Raw genomic sequence first — 11505 nt, forward strand, 5'->3', positions numbered from 1 at the left:
CCAGCAAGTTGATAGAAATGGTTGAAACTTAAAGAGACACTAAATATAAAGATGTGGGAACTATTTTCCATGTGGTAATGGGGGAAATGCCAGGAGTTTTTGGAGCTACCAGGACAGCAAGTATAGCAGGTGAGAACTAAGGATGGAACATGGTTTGTTACTCTGTCCAGAACACAGAGGTAAGAAGCCAATGAAAGGAAGTTAGGACTTTAAGATGAGACTCAGAACTGAGCAACATGTCAGAAATTAGACAAGACACAGTGTCAGGATGGGGGTGGAAGAGCGATATCCTGGTGAGAAAAGCAGGTGAACTTTTAGTATGTACAGAGTTAGCAGGACCTTTTACAAAAGCAATTTCAGTAGCACAGAAGTTACTGGGGAGAATTAGGAAAGCAACAGAGAACAAACTGCTCTTGCAGACTCTAGCACTGAGGGTGGAGGCTTCATTTGGGGGGGGGGGTGGTCACTGATACAGCGAGTGTGTCCTGGGACCAGAAAGAGGAGTGAACTTTCACACAGTCTGTGTCAGGAATGAAATAATGTGTTTTGTTATAAAAGTAGTACAACTATTGCAAACAGGCACAAGGGGTCTCTGGGGTGATGGAAATGTTCTAAAAGTGGATTCGGTAACAGTTGCACAACTCTGCGAATTGACAAAAATAATTTCATTGTGCACTTAAAATGTTGGGATTTTGCAATCAGTCAATTATACCTCAAAAAAGCTGTTAACTAGTAATAATACATTATAGGCACTTTGGGAAATACAGAAGAAACTATCCAATACTCTATTTTTCTAACATAAGCAGTTTTATTATTTTGGTGTGTTTGCCTCCAGTCTTTTTTTCATTTGCTTGCTGTCTTTGCTAATATTGTCATAATCATGGTATATACATTTGTTCTGTGTGTTTTTCATGAATATTTCTCCATAATATGGCACAGTCTTTATAACCATAATTTTTCACAATGCGTAATTTTTCATTGAGAAGAAATACTTAATCATTCCAATCTTCTTCAAAATCAGACTTATCCAAATAACTCTATTATACAGATAGCTCCTAACGATTGCTTTTTTTTACAACTGGAGTGAATTAAAGAGTATGTATAGAGTGATTAATTTTGACAAGTGGGAGAATCCATTCTTCTCAAGTAAGGGGAGAGCGAATGTTTGAAGATGTAGAGGAGTTCACTTGAGTTGATGGAAGGGGAAATTGAGACTGTTTTCGCTGAGTAGCTGGAATGTTCTCAGTACAGTGATGAGTCAAATGCAGTTACGACAGAGGAAGGTTTGAAATTGCCTTGTGGGAACTGGGAGACAAAGGGTGTTTGTTTGTTAAAGAAAAGGATAAAAACATAATATGCAACCACATCAACCCAAGTAAGGTTAGGAAAAGTATGACATCGCTGGAGGCAGCCATGAAAGGGGAAAGCCAGCACTGAGGGTTGCCCAGACCAGGAACTAGAATGGGGAGTGTGACAGCAAGACAGGGAGACAGGAGATTCTGTGATACTGGGGAGGGGTATTATAACTGTCTGTGGAGTCCAGCGGATTAGGTGAACAGGGATAAATAAGGAAATTTTGTAGGAGGCTGTGGTCAGGACAGGAATTGTGGATACCGCATGCTATCTGAGTTCAAACGTAGCAGGAATACTAAGGTATTTAGTTCAAGTTAGTTACCGTTCAGGTCATGTCAAAACTTTCACCACTGGATTGATTATCTGTGAAATCCTGTTATGATCACACTTTTGATAAATCTCTATTCTTCACACTTTCCGTTGTTGGCGATGTCCTGTTCTCCTCCTGCTATGTGATTTATAATTGCATTTTCCTTTTCTATCTTCTTTGTGTATGTGTGCTTTTATTATAATGTAACTTAATTTTTTGTAAACAACCAAGACATAAATTAATTTTTTGAAACAGATGAAAACTGACATGTGCTCACCATCAACTCTATTCATTAAAATAATTAATATTCTTTTTTTATTCCTAGATTGTGAAAGATGCTTACCAAGAAAAGACAGCCACAGTTTATCCTGAACCCCAAAACAAGGAAGCATTTGTCCGCTCTCAGATGTATAGCACTGATTATGACCAGATTCTACCTGATTGTTATTCTTGGCCTGAAGAGGCCCAGAAAATACAGACCAAACTTGACCAGTAGCATAATTACTGACATTTCTAATTCCATTAATGAGATCTTAAAGTCTCTCATAATTTTTAAAGATTGGAATCTTTTCTAATTACTCGTAATATTCTAGACTAGGATAATTTAACTATAAAAATTCATGGAAGAATATTAATATACTTTGGGGTAAACATCACACTAGACGATTTTGCTTCATTTACTTTCTCATTATTTATGGTTTCTCTCTTAATTATTTTGCCCAAGTTCTCTTAAAAAGCTATTGTACCTACTACTGAGAAACACACCATTTTTATATAGGGAACTAATGGAAAGACCAAAATTAGTAACAAATTGATATGCTCAACATTAAAATCCGTAATTATTTTGTTGACCATTTTGTTAAAAATCTACTCTTTTTTCTTTTTAATAAAGATAGAAATGAATTTAGGCATAGATGAATTTTTGCTAAAAGCAGAAACAACACTTCATTGCCTAGAGAAAAATAACTTCTCAGGTATTTTTATTCCAGTCCTACATTATATTAGTTCTTCTAGTGCAACTGAACGCTAACATTTCTAAGAAAGATCATTGCTGTTTACAATGCCTTGTGCAGCCTTAGATTTTAATATTCTTTCCCCATTGTTACATCTTCTTATCATTTTGATTCTCAGTCAGATATCTCTTCTAGAAGCACTTTTCTTCCTCCCCTGACTGAATGCCCTGTCCTTCACACTATTGCTGCTGAACATTTGCAGACTGTGGTGCCTGTCCAGAAGTTGGTACCTTCAGTTCAGCATAGCCTGAGCCACAGAAAGAGCTGAAAGAGAATAGGTAATATCCTTGAGAAAGGGCTGCCTGTGGAGCTGACCTCTTAGGACAAAGATCTCTGGAGTCAGGGGCAAGAGTGTGGTTCCCAGACAAGCTGGGTTCTCACTTAAGTGACCTGCCCTCTTGTTTCCTTGATTAGCTCAGGTAATTAGAGCTCGCTGTGTTACAGTAAACTCACTTTACTCTGAGTATGGAGGAAATTTTGTAACCCAATTCCCCAGTATCAGAAACTATCTTTACATCAGGTATTAAGATATTCTAATTACCGTCAGTACTTATAGCCCAGAAATTGTTAACTTCAAGTTTTACTTTAGAAATTAATAACTGAACCAATGGAAACCATTTTAAATTCTTAAGCTCAGGTGCAATAACATTTGCTATTTATTTGTAGAATTATTTGGAGAATTTCTGTTCTTGAAATAATGCTTTTAAAAAGTATAAGAAGATGTTCAAGATAAACTATACTGTACAATGACTTTATTGAAGGTTGAAGATTATACAGATAGTTTCAGGTGTGAATAGACAGGGTGCGGTTATTTCTGAAAGTAACATTTAGTCAAGAGTTTCCTCAATATAGTCACTTTGAAAAGATCCAGAATGCTTATTTCTTGTCTGTTTCCATGTTGTCTTGCAACTCTAACTAAATGTATTTACCTATGCAAAAGATTTATTAAAGTGTAGAAAAAGTGAATGAATAAAATTATGATTGTCTTTTTCTCTTAAAATATTGTCACATTTTAAAATGATAATGCTGGGCCTTGGCAGTCATGTGACAGTATATGAATTTTAAAAATATTCTCATAGCTAATTTCAATATGAACTTCATTTAATACATGTGTAGTCATATTTGCTCTATACTATAATAAATGAGCGACTTCCTTATCCTCGGAGAAAGATAATAAAACAAGCATTGGATGATTACTTACTAGGTTTCAAGTATTCTGTATAGATTAATTAATGTAGTCCTCACAAGGTATTTTAAGTGGCTTACCAAGTCCACGGAGCTAATAAGTCAAGGAGGTGGGCTCTAAATCCGTGTTTATCTTGCTTCATAGTCTGCTCTCTTTTTGCTAGAGTGCAGTCTAGAATACCACTGTACAATAGACAAAGAAGTGAGCCACCTATGTAATTTCTAGTGGCCTCATATAAAGAAAATATAGGTGGAATCCATGTTAATTTTATTTAAACTGACATCTCCAGATTATCGTTTCAATATGTAATCCATATAAAAATATTAATGAAACGCTTTATCTTATACTAACCTCCAAAATCTAGATATTTTCATATGTATCCAAGTCATGGAAACTCACAGACCCCCTGAATATATGAATTACAAAGATAGCACAAAAATCAACAGATAAAAAGAATAAGGTGTTTAGTAAGAGGATTGGGAAAGCTGACCTACTATGTGGAGAAAATGAAAACTAGAATCCTACCTTACATCATTTAAAAAAGGGGAGCTTAGATGGCTTAAAGACCTAAATATAAATTGTAAAAATATAATGTCAATAAAAATTAATATAGCAAAGTATCTTTGGGACCTCAAGAACCCAAACAGGAGGTAAAAAATGGATGGAACGCATTATCTAAGGATGGGGAGGTTTGGGCTGACAAATGGCTCCTGCCATAAAACACTGTAAAGGGCAAAGAAATCCAGGAACCGTGGGATAGGATGGTTGCTTCTACAGAGATGGGTTCATAAAGAAAGAGATCATTGAGGCTCAAAGGATTAAATTCTCAGCTCAAGGCAATGCTTAGGTTGTTGCCAAAAGAATCTTTTCCGTCTTACTAGCTTTAAGGCTGAAATAACTGAAAACAAGGTCATACTTAATCCTACTCGTTGCCAACTTATACGAGGAGTTGCACTCACAGCTTCACCAGACCTTGTACTTAAGAGTATTGATCAGAAACAGTAGGACCTTGATTTGGAATGGGGATCTATGGGTAGGGGGATTTGGAAGACATATGATACCCTAAGCTACTGTGAACAATAACCCAGGTTTGAATACTGTAAGTTCTGTGTCCCAGGAAACCCCTCAACCCCTAGGCAAACTGTAAGAATTGACTTGTCCTCCCTTGCTAATCAACGTGGGAGCTCTTCCTGCCTAACAAGGTTATTACTGCCTTGCTTGAAGATTTTGTGATCGCCTCAGTTTACCTTCTGCTCTTCCCACATTACTTCTCATGACCTGCACATTCTTAATATCAGATTCCAGAGAGGAGCTGTGTTGGATACAGTAGAAAGGGAAACCCAGGAGAAGAAGACTCCCACCAAAAGAATTCTTGACTTTGCTTATTTATATTGGCAAAACCCCAAGAGAAAATATGGGATTCTGAAAATGTACTGAGAAAGGAGAAGTGCGCTTTTGGATTGGATAGAATTGACTGATAGGGATGTACCTGCCACAGATTTTGGATTTGGTGTGCTGCCTTGAGCAGCTGAAAGTCATTCTACTTGGTTCGGTTAGTTGACTGAAATACGGACTTAATGATGAAATTAAATGAAACTGAGAATGCAAATATTTCCTGAAATAATATAAAGGAATTCAAAGATTTCAATGATAGGAATGTTGGAGTGGATTTGTCATGTGCAACCAGCCCATCTTTATCCTAGTGATCTCCTAAGTCTCCCAAGAAGACCTTGTTACTGACCCCCCTTTCACTAAAACCTTGAGAAATACATTGGTAATGGGAATAGCAGCATCCATGAAAAGCATTTTTTTAAGTTGGGGTGTAATTAACATTATATTAGCTTCACATATACAGCATGATTAGATATTTACATACATTTGGAAATAATCACAATAAGTCTAACATCCATCACCAAATTTTGTTCTTGTGATGAGAACTTTTAAAATTTACTCTCAGCAACTTCCAAGTATGCAATAGAGTATTATTAAGTATAGTCACCATGCTGTACATAACATCCCCTTTTATGTAGACTCCGCATATAAGAGAGATCACACAGTATTTGTTTTTCTCTGACTTATTTCACTTAGCGTAATGCCCACAAGGTCCATCCATGTTGTCACAAATGGCAAGCTTTTATTTTTTTTATGACTGGACTATGTATACACACACCTATTACATTTTCTTTTTTATCCATTCACCTGCTATTGCACACTTAGCTTATTTCCATGTCTTGGCTATTGAAAATAATGTTGCAACAAACATGGATGTGCAGATATGTTTTCAAATCAGCATTTTCATTTTTTTGGGTAAATACCCAAAACTGAAATTACTGGATCATATGATATTTATATTTTTAATTTTTTGAGCAATCTCCATACAGTTTTCCATAGTAGTTTTACCAATTTACCTTCCTACCAAGAGTCCCGAAGTGTTCCCTTTTCTCCACATTCTCATCAATACATTTCTTTTTGATAACAGCCATTCTACCAGGCGTGATGTAATATCTCACAGTGGTTTTCATTTGCGTTTCTTTGATGATTAATGATGAACATCTTTTCATGTGTCTGTTTGCCATCTGTATGTCTTTGTAAAAATGCCTATTCAAATCCTCTGCCTATGTTTTAGTTGGATTTTTTTCTATTGAGTTTTATGAGTTCTTTATATATTTTGGACATTAACCTCTTATCAAATATATGATTTACAAATATTTCCTCCCATTCAGTAGGTTGCTTTTTCTTTAAAAAAATTTTTTTAATGTTTACTTATTTTTGAAAGACAGAGAGTGGGGAAGGGGCATAGAGAGGGAGACAGAATTTGAAGCAGGCTGCAGGCTCTGGGCTGTCAGCACACAGCCCGAGTTGGGGCTCAAACCCATGAACTGTGAGATCATGACCTGAGCCGAAGTCTGATGCTTAACCAACTGAGACACCCAGGCACCCCAAGTTGCTTTTCATTTTGTTGGTTTCTTTGTGTAGAAGCTTTTCAGTTTTGATGTAGTCTCAGTTGCTTATTTTTACTTTTTTTGCCTTTGCTTCTGGTGTCATATACAAAATTTCATCACTGAAACAGACATCAAGATGCTTACCGCCTATACTTTCTCTTACAAATTTTATGGTTTAAGGTTTTTCATTCACATCTTTAATCCATTTTGAGTTGGTTTTTGTGAATGGTATAAGATAGGCACTGAGTTTCATTCTTTTGCATGTGGCTTTCCAGTTTTTCCAACATTGATATTGAAAGACTGTTCTTTCCCTATTGTATATTCTTGGTACTTTGTTGTAAATTAATTGACTATATATGCATGGGTTTACTTCTGGGCTATTGTGTTCTATTGATCTATGTGTCTTTTTATGTCAGTGCCATGCTATTTTGATCATTATGGCTTTGTGATGTAGTTTGAAATCAGGGAGTGGGATTCTTCCAGCTTTGTTCTTCTTTCTCAAGACTGCTTTGACTATTTAGATTCTTTTGTGGTTCTATGCAAATTTTAGGATTGTTTGCTCCATTTCTGTGAAAAATGCCATTGGAATTTTTTATAAGGATTGAATTGAGTCTGTAGGTTGCTTTGGGTGGTATGGACATTTTAACAATATTAATTTTTCCAGTGCATGAGCATGGGATATCTTTCCACTTATTTTTGTTGTCTTCAGTTTCTTTCATTAGCATCTTATAGCTTTCAGTGTAAAGTTCTTTTACTTTCTTGGTTAAATTTATTTCTAGGTTGTTTATTTGGTGTAAATGGAATTAATTTTTCTTTCTGATGGTTTGTTATTAGTGTATAAAAATGCAACAGATTTTTGTATGTTGATTTTGTATCCTACGGCTTTACTGAATTCATTTATTAGTTCTAACAATATTGGTAGTTAGGGTTCTCTCTATATAGTAACATGTCATCTAAAATAGAGACAGTTTTACTTCTTTCTTTCCAACATGGAAGCCTTTTATTATTGATTGATTGATTGATTGATTGCCTAATTGCTCTGGCTAGGACTTCCAATTCTATGTTGATTAAAAGTGGGGAGAATGGGCATTTTTGCCTTGTTCCTCATTTAGAGGAAGAGTTTTCGGCTTTTCGCCATTGAGTATAATATTAGCTGTGGGCTTGTCATATGTGGCTTTTATGTTGTGTGGTACATTACCTCTATACACACTTTGTTGAGAGTTTTTATTATAAATGGATGTTGAATTTTGTCAAGTGCTGCATCTGCTGAGATGATCATATGATTTTTGTCCTTCATTTTGTTAATGTGGTATGTCACATTGACTGATTTGCTGATTTTGAACCATCCTTGCATCCCTTGAATAAATCCCACTTGTTTGTGGTGTATGATCCTTTTAATGTATTATTGGATTCAACATTTTCCTGGGGAATTTTAATGACTATTCTCTGTAAACTGGGAAGACTTGTGGGAAATTCTGTGGTTAAAAATGGGCTCCCTATTTTAATGGAGACATCAGAATCTTGGGGTTGATAGAGGCTGGATAGCAGCACTTTGCAGCAATTAACAACTAGAGACACAACAGAAACAGTATCATAATAGGAAGCTGGTTCACTGTAATCATCGTAGTTTGGCCTACCAAAATCTTTGGTGGTGGCTGGTAAATCATTGAGCCTCATAGCCTGAAATGATGTTGAAAAATCTAATTAGGACAGCACAGATACTGACCAAGAAAAATGAGTGCCAGTGTATAATACAACTGATATAACCACACCAGTGTATAGCAGCTAAATATTAGCTGGACTTAGGACCAAATATATGGGCAACTCAATGTAGGCCCTACTTGATATGTGTAACAGCAACAGTATGAAAAACTTGACTAGAGCCACCAATATAGAGTGTCAAGGCATTCATGAAATTGTCATGCATAGTTATGGATGAAAGGCCCTAAGGTGTTGAACTCTGTAATATCCAGAATCTTTCTTTGAGTTTCCATTTACTAGAATAACAATTCATTGCAGAAAGGAGACTACTAGGCCTTCTGGAAATCACCTGGCAACAGAACTCTGAACGAATACAAATTTCTAGGGTCTCAGAAATTATTGCGGTCTATAAGACTAAGTGTACCCTTAGGACTAAGTGTATGTAGGAACAAATCCACCCTCTAGTCATTTTCTTAATGAAGAGTTAGAATTGATTTCTTCATCATCTATCACCACATTGGATCCCTGATAACACACAAAAAAAGGGTTATTCTGGCTGGAAGTACCCATTGATTTGCAGAGGTAAGTCCCACCATCAAAATGTTTAAAGGAAGCTTTAAAAGCTTTAAAAGATGTGATTCTTATCACATCTTGACTATGATCTTTGGATCACCCTAACTTAATCAGATGGTGATTCCAACTGCAGCTGGCAGACAAGTTCTCTTTCTTGGAGCAGATCAGTGAGTAGCTACTGATCAGGCCAATGCTTTTTTGTTTTTCCTATATTCTAGTAAGTAGAGGGCCCTTGAAGCAGTTTGTGCTACCAATAAACAACATTACTCTCTGACTCTGTGCCAGAATATAACTCTTGACCTTGATCATCTCACCATTATACAGGGCATCACATTGGTCTAACACCTTGATGATGATATGTTCATAGGACCTGGAGCATGGGCATCATTGGATTTCCTGAATAGTGGCTAAGACCTCATGAAAGCACAAGAGCCTGCCGCCTTAGCCAAGTTTGTGGAGGTCCAATGTCTGATGCACGTTAGGATGTTACTTCCATAATGATTAACTAATTGTGTGCCTTGCTCCACCTGTGACTAAGAGGTCCCTCTGTGTTTGCGGGGCTTCTTTGAATTTTCTGTCCACTGCTCAAACCCACGTATGAGTTGATCCAAATGCTTCTGGCTTTAACTGGGCTCAGAAAAAGGCTGCTTTAGCTGATCCAGGCTGCAGTGAAAGTAGTTTTACCATGTAGACCTTATGAGGGAGACGCAATGGGCTCAGAGTTTTGAGGCAAGTCAGGATTCTGTATAAAATAAGGATTTTTTAGTAAACCATGCCATCTTCTGAAAATACCTATTCTTTCAACTTACTACTGGGCTACATGAGATAAAAGCAAATGAAGGAAAATTATCCTGAACAAGGATTCTGTGAAGACCTCAGATAGACTCCCTCAGGCCTTCACAAGTTCTCTGAATAGATGGTTGGCATTTAACAGTCATATATGGAAACTCAAATTCACAGGCAACATACATCTGATTTAATATAGGGATGGTTTAGAGATACTGTATTATGCCCATCAACTCATCTGGCCCACTCCTCAATCCACTATGCAAGTATCCTCAGCCCTTAGCCCAACACATAATAGACCAATAAGGAATGAGAAGCAGAGAACATACTTGAAGAAAGGCTGATTTAATCCAGTGAGTTTTAAAAAGACCCTGCAATATTTAGAAAGACCATTCTTTTCAGACAACCGTTAAAAAAATATAATGTATATAGTATCAGGATTCTTAAATTCCAAGCAATAGAGACTGATTCTGTGACTTTCAAGAAAAAAAAAGGCAGATGTTGAACAACTGAGCATTCGGTAGGCCAGAAATGAAGGTGGCACTATGGATTTAAGCAGCAAGAGCTCAAAACCATCTCTCTGGAAGGCTGCCAGAGGGTGACTTGAGTCCGGTCACTTCTCCCAAAACATACAGAGAAAGGGCAGTTCCTCGGAGTAAGTGTTGTATGTGTGCTGGGGAGTGGGGGCTGTATGTGGGAGAGGTGCTAGGGGAGGAGGGTGGTCTGCGTTTCTATCACGTTGAGCAAAGAAAACTAGCAGTCTATTATACATACAAAACTGAGCTTTGAATTATCTTATATATATATACACATATATTTTCATAAAACTCACACTTTTCCTGTAATTAATGTCTTTTGTTAGTGTTTCTGATAGGAAAAAGTATTGCTACATGCTAATACTGAGCATGTAAAAATAGGTTCTGAAAAAATTATCACCAGAAATAGCTCCAGAAGCAGTAAAGAGTTCGTAAGTTACTCCTTTTGTTTATTGAATTATATGAATAATCTATTTTTTGTTCCATATTGTAGTTCTTTAAGCTTCTTTATCTTTCTATCACTATTTCTAATGTAATCATAGACAAAAACCATTGATGAGAGGTTTAGTCATAGATTAGGTGGAAGGCACCTAATGTGAGAAAAAAAGTTAATAGAGTCACATCTGCTTAGGGCCTAAGAACTTCTAAATACTAATTATACTTTATTGACGGTCTTGGGGAGATTACATGGGATACATGTTGTTTTCAGTCCTGATAAAGATTGAGAAATGAGCCTTTGGGAACGTAAGTCCTATTTTTTCCCTTTGTATATAGGTAAAGTGTGAGGCTCTTGCTTGGGTCCCACCCACATCCAAGGCTAGGTTTAAAACATGAATGGGCAAGCTGGATCATCTGGCAAAGACAGACGAGAGCCTTGGTTTGAAGGTCTGAGTTGTGCCCTGAAAAGAAACTCATTCTGAGCTAAGAGTGTAGGCAGGGCAGAGTGGGCCCAGTTTCAAGGCCTCAAGGTCAAGGGAGTCAGCTTAGTGCAGGGTCTGCTGTTCCATTATATCCTTGCCCCAGTTCAAGGACATGTGTCTGCATGCTAGACACAGAAAGTAAAACCAGAATGTACTATTCCATCAAAAATTCTGTAAGCTCCCTG

At 36.9% G+C, this 11505-nt stretch overlaps 1 protein-coding gene across 1 annotated transcript in view; it reads left to right on the top strand.

Annotated features, from left to right (window-relative positions):
* The window catches only part of ME1 (malic enzyme 1), a 190322-nt gene extending 186671 nt beyond the window's left edge, over positions 1-3651 (top strand). Inside the window, exon 14 of the mRNA XM_027057335.2 lies at positions 1989-3651. Coding sequence (XP_026913136.1) covers positions 1989-2159 — 171 coding nt within the window. The 3' untranslated portion in view covers positions 2160-3651. The remainder of the gene's footprint in view (positions 1-1988) is intronic.
* The last annotated feature ends 7854 nt before the right edge of the window (positions 3652-11505 follow it).

Source organism: Acinonyx jubatus, chromosome B2 (assembly GCF_027475565.1).
Source record: "Acinonyx jubatus isolate Ajub_Pintada_27869175 chromosome B2, VMU_Ajub_asm_v1.0, whole genome shotgun sequence".
In the NCBI taxonomy this organism is placed as follows: domain Eukaryota; kingdom Metazoa; phylum Chordata; class Mammalia; order Carnivora; family Felidae; genus Acinonyx; species Acinonyx jubatus.